Source organism: Equus caballus, chromosome 7 (genome assembly GCF_041296265.1).
Source record: "Equus caballus isolate H_3958 breed thoroughbred chromosome 7, TB-T2T, whole genome shotgun sequence".
Taxonomy (NCBI): Eukaryota; Metazoa; Chordata; class Mammalia; order Perissodactyla; family Equidae; genus Equus; species Equus caballus.
In genome coordinates, this window is record NC_091690.1 from 71,379,765 (window position 1) to 71,406,209 (window position 26,445).

Sequence of the window (26,445 nt, forward strand, 5' to 3'; positions counted from 1 at the left end):
GAATTCCTGGTGGAGGGCAGAGCAGGAGCAAAAGTGTCGAGACCAGAAGGGAAGCGACGGCTCTGGGGTTCTGGCTTTGATCACCAATCTCTGCCAGCCCCCTAAACCGGTGCCTGTGGGCAGGGGTCCCTCACTGCAAGTCTGCTAAACCAAAGGGCACGTGACATTGGGCCAGTCCTGAGCTCTGGGCTTCAGGGTCGTCCTCAGTAGGGGTGGCCAAGGTGACGGCCAAGAATGCTTTCTGTGCTGACATGAGTGGCGCTCTCTCCTCTAATGACAAAAGAGAGAGACACATGTTTCCGCCTGTGGGAGGCAAGATGGCAGTGAGGCAGAAGGTGTGGGGGAGAGGGGAGGAAAGGCCTTTCTAAGAGGAGGCTCAGAGGAGCAAACCACTGCCGGGCTGGGCTGGTGGGGAGAGTTGGCTCCTCCTGGCCAACTGCGGGGTCCCTTCTGTTCCTGCAGAAGCAGGACCAGGGCCTCTGTCATGGGAGATTTCTCTGTGTCCCTAGAGCATGGCTAGAGCCAAGCCAGCTGGTTCCCTCTCCCCCTGGGCCAGGCCAGAAGCTATTTCCTTGGAAGCCAGAAAATAAAGATAAATAATCCAGGCAGGGTGGGGGGAGCCGGGGCTATGGAATTCCCCCTCCTTCACGTCCCAGGCCTGCCTCCTGTCCCTAGTCCCCTACCACACACGCAGTGCATCCAGCCAGCATTGGGGGTGGGTAGGTGTGACACTGGCCTTCACCCCAGGTAGCTGCTCCAGCTTCCCTCCCTCCGTGCGCTGCCCCGGCCAGGATTGGCCTGGCCTTGGCCCAAGCTGTACAGGTGCCCTCATTGGACAGGTGGGGTCCCAAGAGGGGCAGCGACTCACCCAAGTTCATTCACGGAGGCCAAGGCAAGGCCAGGAGTTGCCAGGGGTTTCCTGACTCCTAGTAAAGGCCATTCCCCCTGTGTGGCCCACCCCGCATCCCGGTCCTCTGGCTGCCTGACTCCAGAGGGCACCCTCTCTCCTGTGCCCATCACTGCAGTGCATGTGTACCCGTCCTCTGTCCTTTCTCCCTCTTCTGCGTCTGCAGCCTGTGTCCAGAACAGGTGGAAAATTCCTGGAGGGCAGGGTTAAGCCTTTCACTTCGATAGGGATCACTGACCAGGAACTCCAGGGCGTGTCTCTAGCTCAGAGGCAGGTCTTCTCCATCAGACAGGGGCTGCCCTTAGCTTCGCACAACGTCTCCCCCATCAGACAAGCTGAGGCCTCTCTCCACTCAGAGACTATGTCTCCCTTCTCAGACAGGGGCCTCGTGCAGCTCAGAGGCCAGGTCTCCTCCCTCCAATAGGACAGGTCCTCCCTCAGTTCGGGGACTATGTTTCTTCCATGTGACAGGGACCTCCCTTAAGTCAAAGACAATATCTCCCCCATCAGACAGGGGCCTCCTGCAGCCCAGGGGCCAGGTCTCCTCCATGAGACAAGGCAGGTTCTCCCTCCATTCAGAGACTATTATCCTCCATCAGACAGGGACTTCCCCCCGGCACAGAGTCTGGTCTCTCCCATCAAACAGGGCCTCTCCCTGCTCAGGGGCTATGTCTCCCCCCTCAGACAGGGGCCTTCCTTAGCTCAGGGATGTCTTCTCCTAAGAGTTTAGGGCTCCTCCAGCTGAAGCCCCATGGCTCCTCCTCCCTCTTGCTCCCCCATGGTCCCAAGTGGTCAAGGCCAAGCCTCAGGGGCAGGCTAGTCCCTCTGGTGCTCAGCAGAAAGCCCAGAAGCCAAGTTGGCTGACCAGCCACAGGGCCTGTGGCCAGCCCTGCCTTGGTCTCTTCTAGGCTCATATAGAAACTGACACAGTCTGGCCCAGGACTCCAGCTCCAGGATCCAATTCAGCAACTGGCCCCAGCTTCCCTTTGGGCAGGAGCCAAAGCAGTGATTAATAAGCTCCTCCATGGAGCAGTGTGCTGGGGCTTTCCAGCAGCTGGGGGCCCCTGAGGTTAGGGAGTCCAGGCCCCTGCCTCTAGGCCCAGCCCCATGGGGTCCAGGCCCCCCTTTCCCTGAGGATGCTGGAGAACCAGGCTCTAGAGACTGGTGTCCCAGCATCAAGTCTTAGGAAACTCTTCCCAAGAATTGGACCTAATTAACTTCTTGTTGTAAAAGTCCTCAGTGCAGGGGGAGAAAGGTTAGAGGGGCTATCACCCTCCTAAACCACAGGCAGCTCAATTTACTGTCCCGGGACATGGTCAGAATGATAACAGGAAGGCAGGAGCGATTGAAATAGAAATGGTACCTTATATCAGTACAGTGTTTGATAGCATACAAAGGGTTCTCCACTCATCACCCTATCTGACTCTCCTAATAGTTCTGGCGAGGTGGAGCGAGGGTCCCTGACCTAGTCTTTCAGAGGAGGAATCTCAGGTCAAGGAAGGAAAATAACTTCTAAAAGATTGTACGCTGGTCATGTCGGGGGCAGGATTCACACCCAGGTCTCTGACTTGTTGTCCAGGCTCTACAAGCGCCTGTGCACACAGTAGGCCCTCAATCAATGTTCATGGGACCTGAATCTTCAGAAAGGACAGTCTGGTCACAACATAGACCCTGGTTACTGGTCGACTGAGTTCATAGTCTCCGGATCAGAGAGACAAGGATCTTAGCTCATTGAGTCTACTCACTGTACAGACGGGGAAATTGAGGCCCAGAGAGGAGCAAGGACTCAGGACAAAAGCCTGGGTTTCTGGACTTCAGCCCAGAGTTCCCTCCACCCAGGCAACCGCCTGGTAATTTAGTAAATATTTACTGAGAGCCTCTGCTCGCAGGCCCGGAGCTGGATCGGGGAAGAAGTAGGGTCTCGGGTGAGCCAGCCTTCAGGAGCCCTCTGCTTGAGGGAAGGGCTGGACAAGAACATGGCACAGGTCTGAATCAACATAGAAGCCCTGAGGGTTCGAAGAGCTGAGAGGAGGGAGAGCCAGGCCTTCTGAGGAAGGAGAGAAGTGGCCCTTGAACTTGGCCTAGAGGGACAAGAAAGATTTTCATAGATAGCAATAAAAAATGGTGTGCCAGGGGCCGGCCCAGTGGTGAGGTGGTTAAGTGCGCATGTTCAGCTTCGGTGGCCCCGGGTTCGCCGGTTCGGATCCCAGGTGCGAACATGGCACCGCTTGTCAAACCATGCTGTGGTAGGCATCCCACATATAAAGTAGAGGGAGATGGGCATGGATGTTAGCTCAGAGCCAGTCTTCCTCAGCAAAAAGAGAAGGATTGGCAGCAGATGTTAGCTCAGGGCTAAGTCTTCCTCAAAAAAAAAAAAAATGGTGCGCCAGGTGGAGGAGATCATATGAATGAAGACTTACAAGGAGCGTATGGTGCCCATGAGGGGCCTGTAGGTGGGGATGATGAATCAAGAAAGGCAGGAAGGGGCTGGATCCTGTGCAGCTTCCAATGCCCTCCTGGCCCCATGTCCCTATAGCCTGGCCGCAGCTCACTTACCTTTGATGAACTGGACCGCAGTCAGGTTTGGTGCAATCTGGGCTAGGCCAGCCTTCTTTTCCGGGGACGCCTCAGTGCTCTGCTCAGAGGAGGAATCCTCACCCTGGGAAGACACACAACCAAGGACAGTCAGCTGGGTGCCAGACATTCTGCTCGGAGATGCTGTGGGCTGGGAGGGGAGCTCTGGGAGAGGAGAGGGTGGGGGTCTGTCATTTCATCAGGAGGAACAGGGGCCAGCAGTGTTTCATTTGTTCTTGGCCCTATAGGTACTCAACAAGTGGTTTGAAAGGATGGATGAAATTCCAGTGGTTAAACTTTGTATCACCATCATTAACATCATAATAATCACCAACATTACCATGAAAATTACCACCATAGCTGCCATCATCATTATCCCCATCACCTTAAATATCATCACTCACATCACCAATATCATCGTGAATAAATGACTGATATCCTTACTATCATCATTGTCTCTGTCATGGTCACCCACCACCAGCACAATCGTAATCACCGTCTGTGACACCTGACCCTTCAGGATCACCAGAAACAACACGGTTATCAGAATCACCAAAACCATTATCACTGTCTCTAACATCCTCGTTATCTCTATCACTGTCTTCACCACCATCAGCATCCCCCATCTCTATCCGAGGTCATCACCACACTGCTACCTTCAGTTATAATCACTCATGGCCGTCATCACGTGGGGGCGGCCATGAGCAGGAGCCTTCAGTGAGCTGGGCCTTCCTAGAGGTTGGGGTGCTGTGGGCCTCCAGACCACTCTTGTTCTGTGCCGTCTGCTATGACAGGAAGGGAACTGGGGTGGCCAAGGCGACAGACCCCTCCTCCTTTCAGATAAGTCAGGCCACACCCAGAGAGGAGCTCAGCTCTGCGACCACATGAGGAGGAAGCTCACGGACATTCTGGAGTGTGTCCCCCCATCGGGGTGAGGAAGGCCGACGTGCGACTCCTGAAGGAAAGGCCTTTTACCTCGGGAAAGAGAAGACTTGGGGGGGGGCACAATCACAGTCTTCTGATTGTCAGAGAGAAGGAAGGAAATCATGATAATAATGGTTATTGGTTACTAAGTACTTACTACCAGCCCAGCGCCGTTCTAATGACTAATCCGCTAACTCGACCTCCCAGTGACTTTCTCAAGTAGATGCCATTATAATCCCTGTTTTTCAGGGGATAAAACTGAGACCCAGGGGCTGGCCTGCTGGCGCAGTGGTTAAGTTCGCACGTTCCACTTTGGCGGCCTGAGGTTCGCCGGTTTGGATCCCGGGTGCAGAAATGGCACCACTTGGCAAGCCATGCTGAGGTAGGCGTCCCACAACTAAAGTGGAGGAAGATGGGCACGGATGTTAGCTCAGGGCCAGTCTTCCTCAGCAAAAAGAGGATGGGCAGCAGATGTTAGCTCAGGGCTAATCTTCCTCAAAAAAAAAAACCGCCTGAGACCCAGGGAGATGAAGTGGCTTGCCCAGTCACATGACTGGTAAGAGGTCCGGCTAGGGTTTGAACCTAGATAGCTTGACTCCAGAGCCTGTGTGCACTTAGCTGGCTCACCCTGAGGGACGGGGACCACGGCCCCTAAGTGCTGGGTATTCTACCTGCCTTGCTCTAATACCACAGTGCTTTCAGGCAGGTACTATTACTGTGCACATTTTTTAGATGAGGAACTAAGTCTTGGACAAGTTGCTACTGGCATAGGGTCATTTGAATTTAAGTGATCGAGTGGGGTCTGATTTTACTACATTTTTCTATGCAGCCTAAGACCAGGATTAGAAGCAACAAGTTCCGTGGAGGAAGACTGAAGCCCAATGTAACCAGCAGTTTGGCCAAGGCTGCCCTAGGAGGGAGTGAGTTCCCCCAAACTAGGAGCATGCAAGCAGGGGCTGGCCTCCCCTGGGTTCTGGGGTGCTGTATGCCATGGGGGAGGGTGGGTTGGGCTCGAGAGCTCATCCGCGGTCCTCTGCTTCTGCCTCTTCTCTGCCTGTGGAGCCTCTGAGAGGTCCCTATGGGCCCCTCACCCTCTGGTCAATGTCTCACACCTTCTCTTTCCTCTCCTATCTGATTCCTTTTTTTTAGGGAGCCTCATAAGTCAAATACTGGATTTTCCCACCTTTGAGAACCTTCACGCCCACACCCACCCCAGGGGTGCCCTGTTCCAAGCTTCCTCCAGTTCACTCTCCGGTGCTGGCTGGCTCAGTGCTGGCCTTGCCCTAGGAGGGAAATTCATTCAAATATTATTATTATTTTTTTTTTTTTTTTGGTGAGGAAGAGTGGCCCTGAGCTAAACTGTGTTGCCAATCTTCCTCTTTCTGCTTGAGGAAGATTGTCCCTTAGCTAACATCAGTGCCAATCTTCCTCTATTTTACATGTGGGACACTGCCACAGCATGGCTTGATGAGCAGTGTGTAGGTCTGCACCCGGGACCCAAATCTGCGAACCCCAGACCGCCAAAGCAGAGCACATAAACTTAACCACTACACCACCAGGTCTTTCCCTTTCTCCTCTCTTCTCTTATTCCAGCAGGTAGTGGGCTCTGGGTTTCCTGGCCTCAGGGGAGGGTTGTGGCAGGGCAGAAAGCAGTCATCGGCTGTAATGTTTTCCTTCCTGGCTTTTGTTTCCAAAGCCTGAGTCCACTGAGAAGATCATGCTGGATATTGGGGGTGGAGGTTGTGAGGAGAGAGGGAGGCCTCTGAGAACGAGGGGAAGAGAACGGGGACTGAGTGCCCTGGGGATTCCAAGAGGAGCCACACAGCCTCTGAGACAGTGCCCAAGGAAGCAGTCCCCCCCGGGGGGCAGGCAGCAGGCTGACCTAGGGCGGCCGTGCTCCCATGTTCCCAGACACACAAAGCTCCTCTGCTCCGAGCAAGTTAAGGGACACCACATGGGCCAGAATGGATTGAGGCTGATGCCTGTTGGGTGGGGGAGGGATGTCCCTAGTATTTTGGCACCCTGTAAGACTGCAGGACCTTTGCTTCCCCTTGGTGAGGGAGCCCTGAGAGAGGCTGAAGTTGAATGTCTTGCTGACCCAGCAGGACAGGCATTCTGAGTAGAAGTTAAGTTGAGTTTTAGAGAAAATAAGGAACTATCTATCTTATACACATTTAGGTCTGAGTCATGCTTTGTCCAGTGTCTCTATCCTCTGCTGGTCACTGAGCTCTGTAAGAGCAGAGATCATATTTATCTTGTTCTCTGTCGAAACTTTGGTGCCTAGCAGGGGGCCTGGGGCAAAATAGTAGGTATTTGATAAATATCTATGAACAGATGAGTGCAAGAGATGGCTCCGACAGGCAGTGGGTGCAGCCAGCGCCAGGCTCCTGGAAGGAAAATGAGAACATCAACAGGAGATGCTATCGCGCTGCAAACAAGCTCTTAGACTGCTGCTGGGTCAGAGTGGGCAACTGGGCCACACTGAGCACCGGGCGCCTCGCGGCTCGGAGATTCCAGGAACGCCAGGTCACTGCTATGTGGGCTGCTGGCTCCGCATGCGTGCTCCTGCTCCATCCTCGCTGAGACCTGCAAAGGCAGGGGACTTACACTCCGCACACGAGCAAACAAGCTGTGAGGGTAGGGAACTTGCTTGACATCCACAACTAGAAAGTGGCAGGACCAGGATCAGAGTTCCAGCCTGCCCGAGGGGAAAACTCACGCTTTATCAACTAAACCCTGTGAGCGAGAGGCCCTGGTGTGGGACCGGCAGGATGAGGAGGCACCTTTGCGGTATGACGTGCAGGGGGCCTGAAATTCCACCACTGCACTAATTTCTCTGGGTGAGGCGCCGGGTGTCTATCGCTCGTTTAGACCTTAGAGCTGGGCTGTGGGATGCAGCAGCCACCAGCCACACGCGGCCACTGAGCACTGGAAGTAGGGCCAGTAGAATGGGATGTGCCAAAAGGATAAAATACACGTTGCATTTCAAAGATTTGGTATGAAAAAAAAAGACTGGAAAATACCCCATTGTTAGTTCTTTATGTTTACGATATACTAAAATGAGAATATTTTGGATAGAGTGGGTTAAAGTATATTATTAAAATTAATTTCTTTTACTTTTGAACGTGGCTACGGGAAGGTTTAGAATTACATACGTGGCTCACAGAATATTCCTTTCGGACAGGCTGCCTTACAGAGAATGAGAGAATCTCCTTGCTCCTTTCCCCACCCAGCCGAGCTCTGGGAGGTGGTGTGGGGGCACAGCCCAGCATGCTGGGGGCATCCTGGGTACCTGGGGGAGGGGGACAAGGAGGGGAGTGCTGCCCAGGAAAGGCGGTAGGAGGAGGGGAGAGACTGCTAACTTCTAGCGTGCCTCTTCAGGGAGGGCCAGGCTCGTTCTTTGGACAGGCAGAGTCTTGAGAGTCCCTCGCCTGGGGCTCCTTGTCCTCATGAGAACAGTAAAAACCACTGCAATGTCATCTGCTGCCACATGCACAACCCTACATGGCCTACTCTGCACTGTCACATCCACTGCATCCTCTAATTCCCACAACAGCCTGAGGCAGGAGTTATACTGCCCCTATTTCACAGAGGGGGAAACTGAGGCCCCCAAAAGGGAGTGTTATGCAGGGAGTAATGGGGAGAGCAGGCTCTCAAGCCCAGGTCCTCCAGGAGCCCCGTCTCACCCCTGTCTCCTGCTGTGACAAAGAGCATGGAGACTGGAGATGGGAGGGGACAGACAGGCCTTCGGGGCTGGGGTGCAGGGAAGGCCCCAGGGAGAAGCAGTTTGGGATTTGGGTGCACAGGAAGGGGGAGATGATTTAAGCAGGGGTGCAGTACAGCAGCTGTGGCGGTGGGAAGGGGCCCGTCGTGAACAGGGATGTTATGGGGAAACCAGCCTGACTGTGGCCAAGGGCCTCCGAGGCAGGAACTAGGCAGTTCGGAGGGCCAGGCAAAGGGACTTGGACTTTATCCTGTGGGCCCCGGGAGCACTAACCGTCTCCAGCTCCTGTCTCCGTGATCTCCGCAGGCTTCCGCCTCTCTCCCCAGATCTGTTTTGAGGACTCCTGACTAATAGTGGGCTCCAGAAACGGGAAACATCACTCCTCTGCTCAGCTCAAGGAAGAGAGTTTGACCCATCTGGGCTGTGGTTTGCCCAGGTCAGCAGGCCTGGGCCGAGGGAGCTGGGTAGCACTTCCCCTCTCGGGGCTGTGTGCTGACTGCAGCAGGCCCGCAGGACACCCGACGCTGTGTGTGGTCTGGTGCACGAAAGGCCTCCCTATCTGTGGGGCCTCCAGGGATCCAGGAGCTGTCCTCAGAGCAAGCTGGGTTCCTAGAAGGCACCATCCCGGGGCTGTGTCCCCAGCCCCGTGGAACTAGCGCTGACCCTGCTGGGTGAGGTGGAACTCTCTGCCAGCCCTCAGCTTGTCCACACATAGCCAGGGGAAGCAGCCAGGGGGGCGGGGGGTGGGGGTTATCTGTGAACTTCCCATCCTTTCCTGGGGGATGGTGCTTTCTAGCAGCATGCTTGGAGACCTGAGCCTCTGTGAGGAGTGAGTCCAAGCTCTGGCTTTCTCACAATGAAATTCATGCAACTGGCCATGCCTTTTCCCTGTGGCTCTCAGAAGCTCAGAACCAAACAAGCGGTTCAACTACATCAACAGAATTCTTCTTTATGGTCCATGCATTAGCCTTTTGCTGTTCTTTCCATTTTCCTGCTTCTTCATCTTGATTGAACAACTCCTGGAACAGCCCTTCCTGGGTCTGAATCCCGGCTCCACCACTCACTAGCCACATGATCGGGCTATTTCTCTGTAACTCAGGCCCTCAGGTGGAAATGGGGGTAGTAAGTGACCCTACTCCACAGGTGCGCTATGAAGACTAAATGAGCTAACGCATACAAAGGGCCTGGAACAGTGCGTGGAACAGAGTAAGCAATGAACCTTAGCCTAATTTCCTCTCTTTGACTAGCACTGTGCATGTGCTTGGTGTGAGCTCCCTGGAAACTTTTATGGAATACAATGGAAGTAGGATATAGAAAAGCACATAAGAAGAATATTAGAAAAAAGGTAATTTTTCCATTATTTTTCTTCTTAAGAGCTGGCCTGGTCAGAGAAAGATGCTGAGAACAAGCACTCCCGGTGACTGATCCTGCATGTCAGGCATTAAGCCACGCACCTCCCCGCTTGGCCTCTTTTCGTTCTTACAAAGACCCCAAGACATAGATGTTACGGTTATACCCATTTTACAGATTTCAGAACTAGTAGTTGGCAGAGCCGAGATTCACACCCAGGCTGGGATGGTGCAGACACCGCGAGTCCAACCCCTGCTGCTGCGGGCCGCCCCCTCCTCCCCCCCGCCTGCACCCACACACACCCGGAAACCCGTGCATGGTGCCTCTTGGAACAGATCAGCTACCAATCCCCTCTCTTCTTTAGCCTCAGTCTCCTCCTCTGTTAAATGGGAATATTGGACTGGATCAGTGTTTTTAAAACTGGTTTTTGGCAACAGAACCCTTTTCCCAATGGAAATCTCAAAAGACTGGTATAAAAACCTGTAAAAGTAGAACTGGTCTGATTGAAGTGCATGTGTGTGTGCGTATGTGTGTGTGTCTGTGCTTGTGCATGGTGGGGAGTCTGATTAAAGTGTGTGTTGTGGGGGGAAGGGCCTTAGCCCTGCTGGGGGATACTTCCCCTCGATCCCCCTATGGTGGCACCCTTGGGGTTCTGTGGGGTCCAGTTTGAAAATCAATCAAGCAGCTCACCCCAAAGGGTCCTTCAGCACTGGTGATTGAGGAAGCTCTGATCTGCACTAGGTCCCTTTTCCCTGACCCCCGGGAAGGGGGAGACTTTCGTCAGCCCTTTGGGGCCAGGACCTGGCCTTGTGCAAACTGGTGCAGAGGCCAGTGGTGCTGGCCAAGCTCTGGGCACAACCTTGACCCTCTCTGGGCCTCAATCCCTCCACCTGTAAGCTGGAGAGAAGGTAAACCAGATAATCACTCAGGACCTTCTACCTTAGAGAGTCGAGGTGGGGTGAGGGTGGAGTCACAAGGCCTGGGTTGTGGGGAAAGGGAAGAACACAGGAGAGCTCCCAGCCTGCGAGGAGGGGACTGGAGGCAGCGCCTGCGAGGGAGAGGCACGGGGCGTAAGGAGGACCTGTGTCCCCTCCGACTTCACAGGACTGCAGAGGGGGCAGAGAGTCCCAGGGGAACTGCCAGCTGGGCAGACCCCAATAGACCAGCCTCAAGTCCTGGGTTTAAGCGCCACTGCCATTGCCCACTCCTGTCACCATCTGTGACCATCCTCCCAAAGCAGCACATCAAGGATAATGCCGGGGAGACAGTGGATTTCATAGATTCTTAGGCCAAAATTGTAACCATTTAGAAAGGTGAATTCTGGGAGTCACAGGCATAGAATCTTAGAACCATAGAACACAAGTACTTGAGAATCTCCAACTATCAGAAACACAGAACTTTAAAACTGTATAATCTTAGAACCCAGACTCCAGCAGACACCCCAGAATAAGAGACACGTGGACTCCTGGGAAACATGAACCATGGGAGGGGAGAGGAGCCGGTGGTGCTCAGAAGCTGGGCAGGGACGGGGGATCTGGATGGATGAGGCCTTCCCAGCCCTGGCCCAGCCCCAAGAAGGACATGAAGGCTTGGAGGGCACGGGGGGTTGCCGGCTAAATGGGGTCCCAGCACCACAAGGGCAGCTGGGGCCAGATGACGGGTTAGGGAGCCCCTAAGAGACCATCACTACTCCAGGGGCTCTGCAGAGCCATTGGCCAGGAGTCCTGGGGCCTGACAGGACCTTAGAGATCGGCTGAGTGTAGATGGGGAGACTGAGGCCTAAAGAGAGGTGAGACCTGCCCTGTTCACTCCTGCAAGGATGTCTGGGTGGCCCTCTGAGCTCTGAGGTCACAGATACAGGGCAGAGCCAAAGGCGGGAAAGCGGAGCTCCTGCCCCTCCTGTGCCAGGTATGGCCTCCCCATCCGCATCTCCGAATCTTCTCTGTGGAGACTGTTAACGTGCCCCCCTCCCCACCTGCACCAGGCTGAGAATCCTAAGCACTGGACACGGGAGAAACCGGAGCTGTTATTCAGTCATCCTCCATCGCCTGCCTCTGACCTTCCTTCACCATCTGAGAGTGCCTTGGGGCGGGGGTGTGGGATGCACCCCTGTGTCCCCCAGTGCAAGTGCTTGTGTACTGCTCCAGAGATGGGGAGCCATGTAGAGAAGCATCACTGAACCTGTAAGAGCTGACAGACCTTGTCCAACCTTCTGCCCATTGTACAGATAAGGTAGACTGAGGCCAGAGCCCTTCTCTGGGTCACACAATCCTTGTATTACATACCACCATCTCCTGGATACCATGAAAAACTGCATTTACTTCTAGGAGGGTATTAGGGGACCCCTGAGCTGGGAGGGGGTGTTGGAAGGGATTTCAGAAATAGCTCTCCCTTTCCTTTCTCCCCCTGCCCGTTCCCTCTCCCTGCAGAAGATACACATCCCATGTCTGGGCACCTGGACTTTCTGCCTAATTGGCTCTTCCTCCTGGTCCATCCACCTCCCCGTGAGTGGCCTCAATGGGATGGGCCAGCCAGTATAACTGCAGGCAGACCCAGCCGAGGCGGCCTCAAGGAGGCGGGGACGGTTCCTCCCACATCAATATTTATCGCCTGAGAGCTGCTGGAAGCAGATCATCATGTTCTCAGCCTTCAGTTCTTTTTTAAGAACCTCTCACCCCCTTCCCTCCCCACTCCTCATCCCCAGTGTGCTGACAGAATGAATCCAGACAGCCAGACAGGTTCACAGCCGGGGAGCCAGGGTTTCAAGGCATCACAGAGACACAGGTCTTAAAATCAGAATCTCTGCATCACAGCAGCTTCAACTCAAGGGACTGTGCATTCTCGGAATCTGAGGCACACAGCACATTGCTCCAGGAATCTAACCTCAGCATCTTGCACAACAGGATGGAATGGGGATGTGACTTGCTCAAGGTCACACGGCTGACATGTGACCGAGCTCAGCATAGACAAGTCTCATCCTGGCTTCTTCCACTGATTGAACTCCAAGGCCCAAGTGGCTGTTCTTCTCTGTTCAAATTTAGGACGTGACTTGGAGATTATCCATAACCAGCAACCCAGTTGCTCTTCCCCTCCTCCATGATCACCCCCACTTCTAAGAACTCTTCCCCAAGTTCCAGGAATTCCAGCTCATTCAAATTTTGGCCTGAGATAGGCAGAACCGGGAAGGACCATCTGTGGTTCCAAGCTGTCTTCTTCTTTCCCTGAAATTGGTCCCTCTCCAGCGCCTCCCTCCTCCCGCCTCTGAGCCAGCATCAGCCCAGCCCTTCACCGTCTCTGGGACATCCCACAGCAGAGCAGCACCCAGTTCTGCGCGCTTCCCCTCCTGGCTGGTTCCTGGACTCATCCCAACGCCCCGCCTCACTGCCAACGTGCTGGCTCCTGCCTGGACATAGCCATACCTGCCACATTGGTCTCCCTGCCCCCAGCTGCTCTCTGCACATTCCTCTTGTCCCTCGCCGTCCTTTCTCTGCCTAGCCCCTGGGGATAGAGCCCCGGGACCCCCTTCTTACCCTTCTTCCTGGGCTACCCACTGCTCTTGAGGCTGGCAGGCAAGTTTTTCCTATTCTGGCCCCTGCTGGCTGTTCCAACATCATTTTTCTCTGGTTCCCCCATGGACATTTCCTCTGCTCCAGCGGGGAGATAGGCTGGTGAGGTTTGTGAGGCAGCTGGGTCTGGGGTCAGACAGACATGGGTTCAAACCCCAGCTTTTCTAGGCAGAGACATTTTCAGCCCTTCCTGCGAGGCCCAAACTCTCTTGCTCTAAGAAGGAGGCCCTTTCTCACATCATAGCAAACATATTCAAATACACCAACCTGCCGTTAAATAGAATTATTCTTGCTGCAAAATATTCGACAGGATTTTTATAAATTGTCCCTTTGAAATTAGAATTACTCAGCAACAACTAGCTTACTTAATTTATGATTGTCTGTGATTTCTCAACAATTACCTCCTTGTGAAATGATAAGAAATTTATATATGTATATATCTGTCTCCTGCCGGTTCCTGACACAGGGCTCATAAGATCCTTGTAATTTCCTGAGTGGGAGGAGCGTCTAACACTGAGCTCCTAAATCCCTTGGAATTTCCTGGGTGAGAGGAACATCTTTTGTTCTAATGAGGTGACTCTGGGTGCCTCCTGGATGGGGGCTAGTCACCAGAAAGACCAAGCCATGATTAGATGCTTGGAGATTTCAGCCCCATCCCTCATTCTCCAGAGAGGGGAGAGGGGCTGGAATGGAGTTAATGATCGATCATGCCTATGTGAGGAAGCCTCCATAAGAACCCCAATAGTATGGGATTTGGGGAGCTTCCAGGTTGGTGAACATATGCATGTGCCAGGAGGATGACGCACCCCAACTGCATGGGGACAGAAGCTTCTGTGCTTGGGACTCTCCCAGACCTCGCCCTATGTATCTCTTCATCTGTAACCTTTATCAAATCCCTTCTTATATTGCTAACTTGCAAACATAAGTAAATGTTTCCCTGAGTTCTGTGAGCTTTTCTAGCAAATAATGGAATCCAAGGAGGTGGTTTGGGGGACCTCGGATTTGTAGCCAAGTTGGACAGAAGTTATGGGTAACCAGGGGACCCATTACTTGTGATTGGCGTCTGAAGCAGGGGCAGTCTCGCAGGACTGAGCCCTTACCCTCTGGATCTGATGCTATTACCGTGTCGATGGCATCAGAAGGGAGATAAACTGTAGGACACATTGCAGGGACTTGTTCAATGTGGGAATAATCCCACACATCTGGTGTGAAATACTGTGTGTGAGTAAAAGAGAAACACAAGAGTATGTTTCCTTTACACTCCCATACTTGGGAAGAGAAAATCTAATGCGTAAATTTTCATAATGTAATAAAATGTGTATGAGTGTTAGAGAAAAATTAATGAAGTTGACATAACATTGAACTTGTGTAAAACATTTCTATTTTGTCATCTTCTTTTATATTTCAGAGCCAATTTATTGTTTTTCAGGCCTCGTGTTTTTGTGGGCCCCTGGAAAACTTGGAGACCCCTGGCCCAGGACCATGTCTCCTGCCCAGTGGCTCAAATGGTCTTGCCCTCTCTTGCCAGCTGTGACCTTGGGCACCTCCCTGCACCTGCTGGGCCACAGTGTCCTCCTTGAGGAAAGACCACCTACCCCACGAGCCGAGCAGGGGATTCAGTGAGTACCTCGCCAGTTGTTACTTGTCAATGAGTCTTTGTCCTCACTAGGCTGTGCCTGTTTTAAGGGTAGAGATGATGTACTGAGCTCCAGTGTCCCGATGGCTGGCCAGGGAGGCACTCAGTACTTGTTTGTCCCCTCACTGTCCCTGAAAAGGCCAGATTCATTCCTACAACCACATCCTTTACCCAAGCTGTTTTCACACCTAGAATGCGCCCCCACCTGCTTTCTGTGCTTCCCAACATCCTGCAAAGTCCAGCTTAAACCCCTCCTCGGCTCTTCCCAGACCCTCCGCACACCCTCCCCCTCCCACTTCTCAACATTGCTACAGCGTGTTCAGAGCGTACGGAAAACTTGAAGTGACAAGCAGAGAGGCAGTAGTGTAGTGGTTAGAGCGAGGAGCATGGGCTCAGGCAGGCTTGGGTTCTCGTCCCAGCACGGCCCTTGCTGGCCTTGTGATCTTGGGTAGGTCACTTCCACCTCTGGGCCTGGATCCCCTCAGCTGTGGAGGGGGCAGGACATACTCACTGTGCAGGGATGTTGAGGGAGGCAATGGCTCTGTAAGCTGTGAAGTGCAGTGCCCCGGAGGGATGAGGGTTAACGTCACAGAGGAGGACAAGTGTTGGGGGCTGGAGCCTGGACTAGGATAAGGACCTGGAGGGGGCTTACTTTGCTGACAGGTGAGGCTGAAACTGCCAAGACCCTTCGCCGGAAGCGAAGCTCGTGTTTCTCCTTGGGCATCTCTCTGGGGAAGAAGAAGTAGGGGATGGCAGCCAGGGCCACGACTCCAGCCGAGATGAGGAAGCCCAGCCACCAGGCACCCACCCATCGGGGGTCCTTCGATGTCAGGTTGATACCTCCTGGAAGAGAAGACCATGGGGATGTTAGGATCAGGATGGGTCATCACTTCTTGGCCACCACTCTGGGGCTGGCCTCTGAGATATGACATGGCCTGGGCCAGGAATCAGGAGACCTGGGCTCCACTCGTGGCTCTGCCAGTTATGTCCTGTGTGACCTTGGGCAAGTCTCTAACCCTTTCCGGGCCTTGGCTTTTTCAACCACTAATGAACTGTGTGTAGTGGGCAAGGCCATGGACTTTAGAAATGAACTGTTGGGTCTGAATTCCACTACTAACCTAACCCTGGGCAAGTTACTTAACCGCCTTGTGCCTCAGCTTCTTCCTCTGTAAAATACAGATATTAGTATACATTCATCAGAGGGTTGTTGTGAGAATCATAGAAACTAGACCACGCAAAGCCCTTACAATAGTGCTGGCACATGGAACTTGCTGTCTAGGCGTTGGCTCTTCTTCATTTACCGTCATGGTAGTGCTGATTATTATTAAATTGATGGTTGGGACTACCCTTGTGGTTCTCAGACCTGCGTGATGATTAAAATCACCAGAGGTGCTTGTCGGAAATATCTGACCTTACCCAAGACCAACTTAGAACCAACACAGGGTGGGGTGGGAAGGTGACCAAAGAATCTGTACCTTTCACAAGTTCCCTAGGTGATTTTGGTCCCCTACCAGGTGTCATTAGAACCAGATTACCCCAGATGTACCTCCTGGCTGGAGGGCCTGCATCTCCCATCAAACCTGTTGACCCCAAGGCTGAGGGGGCTACCGCCTCCTTCAGTCGCCAGGGCAACTGCAAACACTTTGTAACAGTTCAGATGCGTAATGGTACCAACCCAGAGTGGAGCCGGTGGGGCCAGTTACCAGGCTCGATCCTGAGCTCCTTCTGGCCAGGGGCCAGAGTACACAGTTGGCACTCAGCAAACGTATCTGTAAAGCTGGGGTGGAGCTGGCTTTTGCACTGATTCCCTCCCCCACCTATTATTCCCCTTGCTTCTGTGCCAGCCTGGGGAGAGCTCACGCATGTGTCTCCCCAACTCCCCCGCTTCTCATACCAGTCTGCACCTACAGTGGACATGAGCTGCCAACCCCATGAAATTCCCCATAGAGAAAGAAGGACTAGGGTGGTGGCACATCGATCCATAAGGATGCCACATCTGCCTGTGGAGGTGTCACATATGCCAGGATGATATCAACAGAGCCAAACACATCCCTTCCCCTAGCTGGGTGTGTCTGGGAAACTTACTTAGGGAAGCCCTGACTGCCAGGACTTTTCCTTCAAGGGAGAGTGGAGCTGCAACCAGAGCTCACACTGGGCTCCTGGGCCCACCTTTCTAGAAGGAAGGATGCTTGGGGCAGGGCTGTCCCTTGTGACTCTTGTTCAGAGCTGCCCAGACCTGTCCTTGGCCAAAAACCGGAGATCAAGAAGCAGAATCTGCATGTCCATCTATCTGTACAGGTGTCACCTGAGATTTCTAGGGCTGGCTGGAAAATCTCCAGGTGAGGGATGGGACTTCTGAGGAGCAGGAAGCCGAAGGCATAGATAGGGGCTCAGAGCTGCTAGGTGTGACAAGCAGAAAGCTGAGATGCCACAGTGACCTGGTCTAAAAGGAATCCCCTCCGACTCCCCAGAGGGCGCCAGAGCTCTGGGACCTCCAACGTTCCTCCCTCCTGGCTGCCTTCGGACCAAGCTTCAGTCCTACTCCTTGGCCTACCGTGACCACCACCTGGATCAGAGACCGCTGTTTCCCAAATGGCGCTCTCAGCCCAGGTTTCCAGACTCTGAGGTGGTCAGCACTAGAAGGGTCCTTAGAGGTCACCCAGTAGATTTCCCATCTGAGAGAGGCCCAAGGTAACTGAGTCCTGCTCCAAAGTTCTCTCCTGCCTGCCAGTGTCTTCCCTGTTTCACCTGGGTCTTGATCCTCCTAAAGATGGGAATTCCCTACAGGCCAAGAGAGTATGTGACCCTGTCTGCCCCACAGTGTATCTGAGCACGCACCAGGGGGTCTGGGTGGGGCTCAGGGATGGAACAAGATGAAGGCTCATAATAATGGCAGTGACAACAACCACAGCTCCCATCAGATGGCGCTTTACAGCTTCTCTCCATCATCTCATTGGACGCAGATTGCAGCTTTGGGAGGTGGACAAGACAGAGTGCATCTCAAAGATGGGAAAGTTAAGGCTCTGGGAGGTTAAAAGGCGTGTCTAAGCTCAGTGGGATTGCTGGGATTTGAACCCAGGTCCCCTGGCTCCATGTCTCCCATGAGACCAGTGGTCAGTTAGTACAGTCTGTGCGCCCCTGGGACAACTGTGTGCTCTTGAGGCTCACCTTCTGGCATTCGGTTAATGTCCACATAAAGGCGTAGCATGAGGCCGCCCAGCCCGTAGGCCATGCCTGGTCCCAACATGGTCACTGCAAACAGGATGCCTGCAACACAAAGCCGAGGTCAGGCCCCTCTGCCCTGGCTTCCCCCCGCAGGTCAGTGCCTGCCCAGTCTCCAAAGGGCAAGAGCAGGCCGTCTCCCCTCCAGGGCTTCTCCAGACCTCTACTGGCCACATGGGGCAGAGGTCAGGGACTTGTGCCCAGCCCCGACGTGGGCCTCTCATCCTCCTACCTGAGGCTGGCCCTCCCTCAGAGCCCGAGGGCTGGGACCTGTCCTCACCAAGGTAGAGGGGCGAGTTGCTGTTGTGGGCAAAGTCATCAATGTAGGAGATGCCGAAGGGCTGAATGGGCACCCCGCCCACGCCGAGCACGGTCTGTGCCGTGAACATGATCCCCACCGCGACCAGATGCTGGGCCTGCGTGTGGCTTGAGCAGCTGCTGTTGGAGGAGGCTGGGGCCCGGGCAGAGGTTGAGGGCAGGCACAGGGAAGCCTCGGAATCCTGCGGCATGTCCGCTGAGAGAGGATAAAAAATATTATGGCCATAGCTAAGCTTATGTAGCACTTACCAGATGAGAAGTACTGTTCTACGTGATGCGTGTATAAATCATTTGGAGCCTCCCCACCCCCGCCACTGCAACAAACCTAGGGGATGGGTGCTCTCATTACTCCCACTTCACAGGTGAGAAAACTGATGCTCAGGCAGCAGCTAGCGAGGGTAGAGCTAGGACGGGAACCCAGGAGGTCCAGCTTTGAGTCCACGCTCTTAAAGGTCCCTATGCCACCTTTCTGGCAGAGGTATGTGGAAGTGCCATGGCCGCGGCGGCTCTTGGGTGGGGTGGGGCCGTCCATGGAGGTAGAGTTTGAACTGGGTTTAGAAGAACAAACAAGACTTTCCCGAAAGAGGCTGGGAGCCGTGTTCCGGGGGAGGTCACTGCACGTGCAAACCCATGGGCCTAAGTTCAGCGTCGGAGGGACAGGACTGGGCCAGGGAGGGCTGCTGGGCCTGGCCTGTGGTGTGCTATAGTGCCCTTGGCCTTCCTTCTGGGGAGTGCTCCGTGTCAGCTCAGGACGCAGCTGCAGAGCGCAGCAAAGGGGAATTTCTTAATATAGTGCCAGACATTCGTTCTCGTAGCTCACCAATATTTGGTGAACAAACTTCAGGAGACCCTCACGCTATTATTATCCCAAATGCGGGTGGAGAAGTGGCCGTCTTTCTGCGGCCCGCCCAGCCCTTTCCAGGAGCTAGGGCTCTGACCCGTGTCCACCCTCTGGAAAAAGCCATGTGGCCCAAGGTCAAGGACCTGGACCTTCAACCGAGGTGGCCTGGGTTGAAGACCGTGAGGCTTTGACAGAGGCCCTCAGCCCCTCTGCATCTCGGTTTCCTCATCTCTCATACAAGTCCCCTAGGGTGGAAGTTCTCCAGAAGTACAGAATTCAGAAGCAAAATAGTTCAGTCGTTCAGAGCAGCGGTTCTAGAGCTACAACACCCGGGCATGTTCTGGTTCCCCTAGCTGTGGGCCTTGGGGAGGCCTTCCCTCTCTGAGCCTCAGTTTCCTGACTTGTAAAATAGGATAATGAGGACACCTGCCTCATAGGGTCATGGACGTGAAGAGTGGTGAGTGGGGCCTGCACACGGCGCCTGCCCAACATCAGAGGCGATGGTTGTTATAATGCTCTGGCTTCGTTTTCCACTCGTGTCCTCAGTGCATAGCAGAGGGCCTGGCACACAAGCATTAATAAGTAAATTATTTAACACTGGGCGGAGAATGAGTGAGTGAAATAGCCTGGAATGTCAGAGCAGGATGGGTGCTTGGAGGCACCGAGTCTAGTCTACTTATCGCTCAGATGTGGAGACTGAGGCTCAGCCAGGAGAAGGGCTTTGCCCAGGGTTTCACGGGGAGCCTACGACAGAAGGGTGTTGTATGATAGTGAGGATAGAGAAGACCGTTTGTGACCCTGCACAGAAAAACCTCTGTTCAAGTGAACGTTCTGGACACAGAAATGAGAGGAAGCATTGTTTTTCAGCATTCCAGTCAGGCCTCTTGACTCAGCCTGGATAACCACCTCGCCTTCACACACCCTCCAAACCTCCCCACTTCCCCACCGTTGCCATGCAGCTCCCTCCACGTGAAATGCCCACCTTCTCCCTACACTGCTGCTCAGATGACACCTCCTCCAGCTCCCTCCAGCCTTGAGAGTCCTTCCCCTACTCCGGGCTCTACCAGCTCCCTCTGGCCGTCTCCCAAGGTGCTGGACTCTACCCTACCCTGTGGCAGAGTTGCCCATGCTCACTCCAACCTGTACTCCCCTGGGAGCTTCTCAGGGCTGGTCCTATCTGCTCCATCTTTCCGCCCCTGGTCCTGGCATGGAGTGGGGGCTCCAGGGTATTAGCTGACGGGAGTGGAAGGGAGGGAGGATGCTCTCTGACACCCCTCTCCCCATGGGAAGACTTCTATGATGCCAGGCTAGGGCGTGGTCTCCTTCCCTGGGCTCCTTAGGCCCCTGTGCTTCCCTCCTCACACAGTTGACTCACTGGGGGGTTTTTGTTGTCTCTGTCTCCCAGACTGGGAACTCTCTGGAGGCAAGGACTGAGTCCCCTGGAGAGAGTCTGGCACAAAGTGGGCAGCCCTAAGGGTTTGTTGGGTGGACCACCAGATGGATGGATGGATGGATGGATGGATGGGTGGATGGGTGGGTAGATGAGTGGGTGAATGGGTGGGTGGGTGGGTGTATAGGTGGATAGATGAGTGGGTGAGTAGGTATATGGGTGGATGGCTGGGTATACAGGTAGATAGATGAGTGGGTGAGTAGGTTTATGGGTAGGTAGATGGGTAAATGGGTGGATGGGAGATGGAAGGAATGAAGTGAATGCTCAGGCTGCTTGCATTGTTCTCTGAGGGACAGGCAGCCATCTGTCAAGTAAGCCCCAACAAAATCCCACTGGGCTGAACAGGGGCTTCACTATTCCTGTCTAGAATCCTTTCATTTTCTTTTTGTTCATCCACTCATTCGTTCTTTCTTTCTTCATCGTCCCGTCTTCTTGTGAGGATTAAATGCATCAACGCACATAAAGTGCTTAGAACAGTGTCTGGTGTGTAGTAAGTGGTGTGTGACACTATTATTATTATTGCACAAACATTTCCTGGGGACCTACACATGCTAGGCCCTAAAATAGGCTGTGTTGTAAATTCACCTCCACTTCAAAAAAAAGCAGTGACACACAAGCAGGCCCTCACTGCGACCCTCTGGGCGTCACCCCTCTGCCCCAGGACGATACCCTATGTTACTGCCCAGGAGCCAGAGGCCACCCGGGCTGGGACTGAGGGAGGCTGTGGAGCTAGGGTGGGGAAGACCAGCAAGTGTCCTGGGAAGCTGGGCCCACCCTGACTGATGGAAGCCTGGGGATGGGCCCTGGTGCCCAGTAATGCAGTAGATCATGTCTGCCTCCAGCCCAGCCCTCCCGCTCTTACCAGGACTGGTGTTGTCGAAGCGGTATGGCTCCGAAATGAAGTGTGGGAGAGCCATGAGCAGGCCCGCCAGGGCTACAAGGATAGCCCCACAGCCGATCAGTCGGGGCCGATGCACCCGGCTGCCAAAATAGCTCACAAACACAATCAGGGCTGTGTTCCCCACCTGCAAAAGGACAAGGGGACCCGTTAAAGTGGAGCAGAGCCCAGGACCGGTGGCCTGCCTCATCCTTGTCTCCATCACCACTCTCAGTGTTCCCATCTGTATAATGGACAAGCTGGCTGAATAAGAATCATCTGGGTCCCTCTTATAAATGTAGATTCTGGGTCCTCCTAGGAAGGGCTCCACCACCCCTTTAGGAGAGAGAAATGAAGGCAGAGTAGACAAGGCTAGAAGTTCAATTTCATTCTGGAACATGGGTTGGACCCCATGATAGAACGTGAGGGGTGGCTATCAAGGAAGGGGTGCATGAATGTTTCTGGGATGGCAGGGATGACAGGAACAAACTCTAAAGCCGGAGGACTAAGGCTTGGAATTTTGAGACTTAGAATCAAAATCCCGGGCTGGGTTCGGAGGAGACCTGAAGGCTTGCAGAGAAGGGGCAGGCTCTGCTGTCAGAAGCTGGGCTGTGCACCCCTTTCCAGTGCCTACTGGCTGGTGACCAGTCAAGTCCTCACCCCTGAGCCCCAGACTCCCTGCTGGTGGAGTGGGGCAGGACCAGCAGAGGGGCGGTGGGAGGACTGACCCTGGGAAGAACAGCCACTCTCCATTTCATAGATGGGCACCGAGGCCTGAGGATGGGGAGTGACTTGCTAGGTAATGACATTGCGTTCCCACCTCTGGGCTCTGGAGGTGGGGTCTGAGGAACATCTGGGGACTCTGTGTAGCTGGCAAGCCTTGGGTTGGGAGCAACGTGACACATCACCCAAGGTGGAGAGAACTTCACAGAAATCTGCTGGGGGTGGGGGAGGGTGGTCTCTGCTCTCTAGACAGTGGCCTTCTTGGCTGGTGAAAACATCTGGCGGGGGAGGGGCTGGACGTAGCTGGACTCTGATCCCCAGATCCGCCCAAAGCGGCTTGTCCACTCCTCACTGCTTGGCTGCTGGCCCAGGGGCAGAGGCCTGCGGATGGCTGGGCAGCTCTGAGGACGACACATGCCATGGTATTGCTCCCTCCCCCGCCGCCCCAAGGTCTGAGCTTTCCGCCTCTGATCTAGTGTGAACCTCCCTCACTGCTGTTGAAGTGACTCCCTCTGATTCCGTCCTGGGACAGCCCACCGCCAGGTGCCCGAAAAAGTAAAGGAACCAATGGGAGAGTGGGTGGCTGTGGGGACCCGGCCATATCTAAAATACCCCACCACCCTCAACAGGGTGGCCCCGAGGGCAGGAGCGCCTGGCACTCTGACAGCACAGGGAGGGAGAGGTCTCCTCTGGACCTTGTCCTAACACAGGGCTGGTCAGCCTCTGGCCAGGACACCCCCTGCAGAGCTGCGATGGGAGTTGCCTGAGGGCACTGGGAGGGGAAGGGTAGTGAGAGAGGAGGATGGGCAGAGGTGGGTGTGAGGCTCTCTCGACGTTCCCCCACCGTGACGGCGCCCAGGGCCCGTACCTCGTTGAAGGCGGCCAGCAGCCCAGAAGTCTGACTGGAGAGGCCGAAGCGTTTCTCCACTGTGGAGATGGAACCCTTGAGGTAGCCGGAGATCATGAGCTGCGCCAGCTGCAGCAGGCTGTGGCACAGGACGAAGACCTGTCGGAGGGGCCGTGGGGACGGCAGTGGGCAGAGGGACGGGGAGACAGGCGGGGAGCCAGACAGGAGTTGGGGGAAGAGAGGGAGCGTGAGGCCACGAGAAGAGCAAGGAATAGAGATGGAGAAACAGAGTCAGAGGAGACAGAAGCACAGGAGGAGAGAGAGGGGAGGAAGGAGAGGAGAGAGGGACAGAGGGAGGGAGAAGGTTATGAGAGTAGCCCATGGCTTCTCCCACAGGCCTAAAAGCTAGAAAAGCTGTCTTGGGCACACTCTGGGGCCTGGGGGCTACCCAAGAGCCACATGACTAAGAGCAGGGTCTTCATGGGGCTGAAAATGGCAGGAGCCCCTCTGACCCTCAGAGCTCCCCTGGGCTAGACTGGACCTCCCTCCCGGTTCCACCATCCTCCCCTTTCTCCAGGAAGCTATTCCAAATCCTTCTCCCTCCCAGCCCCAACCTTGTCTTCTCCTAGAGCTCTCTGGGAGACCACCTGCACAGACTGAATCTCCGGGCTGCCCACGCCACCCCACTGGGCCTCCCAACCACACATTCCCGCCCGCCTGTAGTCTTCCTCCTAAAAAACGGGCAGACTTCCTAAGAGAAGGAAAACTTGCTTCAAGGAATTAAAAAAGAGTGTTTATGCCAGAGCTTAATAACATTCACTCTGTTCTTCTGAGTCTCCGTTTGCTCATCTGGACAACAAGGATGACGTCCCCATCCCCACCTCCCAGGGTTACTGGTAGAATTAAAAAAGATCATGCGGGAACAGCACCTGGCCCAGGGCCTGGCACCCAGTGGGTGCTGGGATGTTTAGGGCTGCCTGTGGTAGAACCAGAACTCCTGGTGTTCATACAGGTGCAGGGTCACTGGGATCCTTCTCTTTCCTTCTATGGAAACAGGAGGCAAGGAGACTGGTCTCCCACTGCCCATAGGGCAGCCCCTTTTTCCTCTCTGGAGGGAGAGAACATGTGCTGGGCATCTTCCATGTGCCAGAAACCAAGCTAAGTCCTTTGACACTCAGAGCCACCCATTCTACAGATGAGGAAACTGAGGCTCAGAGAAAGGCAGCAACTTGCTTGGTGTTACACAGCCAGTAAGTGGCAGATCCTGCTCTGCTGGACTCGGATGGCCTTGCCTCTACCAGACCCCAGAGGTACCTTGATGCTGTGGAACACACTTGGCCGCGAGTCCTGAGGGTCTGGGCTGGCTTTGCCTCCAGGTGTGTCTTCTGTGCCCATCATGGCCTTGATGTCCTTGTCTGGCATCTGGGGCTCCTCACTCACCGGCCCTGTGGGACAGCCAGCCAGGGAGTGAGAGCGGAGATGGAATCCCAGAGAATGGTCCTGACCCAGGTAGCCTAGGGTATTTCAGGGGTTGGAGGGAATCTGAGTCAAGGCACCTTCAGCCTTCCTGAGTCCCAGGCGGCAGAAGGGTCCTTCCTAAGAGGGTGTGTGCTCCATGTGCCCACGCTGGCCAGATCCTAACGGGGACCACCTATTTCACACCTTCATTCTGTTCCTTCCTCCTAGGCAGAAGCTGCTGACCCGTCACACACACTCTGAGCAGTGGACCCAGCGGTAAGGTGCACAGCCTTAGCCCTGGGTCCATGTGAGACATCTGTGCTCCCGGAGGCTGAGTCTGGGTCTGTCTGGCTTAGGCTAGGATCAGAGGTCTGGGGCCAGGTGCAGGGTCAAGGCTTGGTCTATAGTCAGGCATAAAAGCTTTTCCCGGGGGTAGCTACCAACACCCCAAACGGCACCACCCTGAGTGTAATCACAGAGCCGACCAGCCCAAGCCCCAAATCACACCATCAAGCTGTGTTGCTGGTCAGTACAGAAAGGGCCCTCAGAGGTCATCCATTTAACTCCCTGCACTGATAAACTGAGGTCCCAAGCTGGGCAATGACTCAGGAGGCAGAGCTGTGGCAGAACCTGAACCCTTGGCCCCAGTTACGCTTGCCGGTTTTCTCCTATGGTGACCACGGGAACCATGTCACTCTGCCACTCACTGCAGTGAGAGGAAAGCTGAGGCCCTTCAGAGGCATCTCCCAGGGTCTCCTGACACCAAATCTGAGCGAGGAGCCTGAAAGTCCAGCCTTGGGAGTCTCCACCCCTCTGCATAGTTAGAAACCACCTGCATCTCCTTGGCCTTCCTCCCCTCCTGGGGCCCCGCTTCCTGCGGAAGCCTTCTCCATTGTTTCGTGTGCCTCTCAACCTGGCAGGAGTTTCCCCCCATTCAACAAGATCCTTCTGGAGCCTAAAAACTGACCTGAGGACACTTCTGACCCAGGGAGGGGGGTGGGGACTCGCCCTCCATCTCCAGACCTGGAAGGCAAACTCTGGGAGGGGCTGAAGAGGCCTGGAGCCTCCACAGTGAAGGTTTTGTGCTCCTCACACAGGGTAACTGGGAGCCTGAGGGATTTTTTTCAGTTGAGATACAATGCACATACCATAAAATCCACTCTTTTTAAGTATACAATTCAGGGATTTTTAGTATATTCAAAAAGTTACACACCATCACCCCTTTCTAATTCCAGAACACTTTCATCACCCCAGTTGGAAATCCTATACCCATTGGCAGTCACTCCCCACTCCTCCCTCCGCCAGCTCCTGGCAACCACTAATCTCTTTGCTGGCTCTCTGGGTTTGCTTGTTCTGGATATTTCACATAAATTCATACAAATCAAATTTGGCCTTTTGTGTCTGGCTTCTCTCACTTAGCATAATGTTTTGAAGGTTCATCCATGTGGTAGCATGTCTCAGTACTTCACTGCTTTCTATGACTGAATAGCATTCCACTGTATGGATGGACATACATATATATATCTCACATTCTGTTGATCCATTCATCTGTTAATGGACATTATGAACATTCATATGCAAAGTTTCATGTAGACATACATTCTCAGTTCTCTTGGGTAGACAGCCAGGAGTGGAACTGGGTCATATGGTAACTCCATGTTTAACTTTTTGGGGAACTGCCAAACTGTTTTCCAAAGCAGCTATACCACTTTATACTCCCACCAGCAGTGTATGATGGTTCCAATTTCTCCCCATTCTTGCTAATACTTCCTATTGTCTGTCTTTTTGGTTATAGCCATAGAGTGACTGTGAAGTGATATCTCATGTGGTTTTGACTTGGGTTTCCCCAATAACTAATGATGCTGAGCATCTTTTCGTGTGCTGATTGGCCATTTGTCTATCTTCTTTGTGGAACTGTCTACTCAAATAGCTTGAGGAATTTGACTGAGGAAATGCAAGTGTGTGTGTGGCTGGCGAGGAGTCCCTTTTGGGGGCATAAACATTCAGAGGAAACAAGGAGGTATGGAA

General features: G+C 54.0%; 1 protein-coding gene across 5 annotated transcripts in view; it reads right to left on the reverse strand.

The window, feature by feature from the left end:
• Positions 1 to 26,445, reverse strand: part of SLCO2B1 (solute carrier organic anion transporter family member 2B1) — a 50,176-nt gene that overhangs the window by 12,620 nt on the left and 11,111 nt on the right. For all 5 annotated transcript variants that reach the window (XM_070272006.1, NM_001081789.3, XM_070272009.1 and 2 more), the window contains exons 2-8: positions 24,274 to 24,404; positions 22,981 to 23,118; positions 21,375 to 21,537; positions 18,184 to 18,417; positions 17,850 to 17,948; positions 15,334 to 15,524; positions 3,464 to 3,566 (exon numbers count right to left, since the gene is read on the reverse strand). In XM_070272006.1, coding sequence (XP_070128107.1) covers positions 3,464 to 3,566; positions 15,334 to 15,524; positions 17,850 to 17,948; positions 18,184 to 18,417; positions 21,375 to 21,537; positions 22,981 to 23,118; positions 24,274 to 24,404 — 1,059 coding nt within the window. The remainder of the gene's footprint in view (positions 1 to 3,463; positions 3,567 to 15,333; positions 15,525 to 17,849; positions 17,949 to 18,183; positions 18,418 to 21,374; positions 21,538 to 22,980; positions 23,119 to 24,273; positions 24,405 to 26,445) is intronic.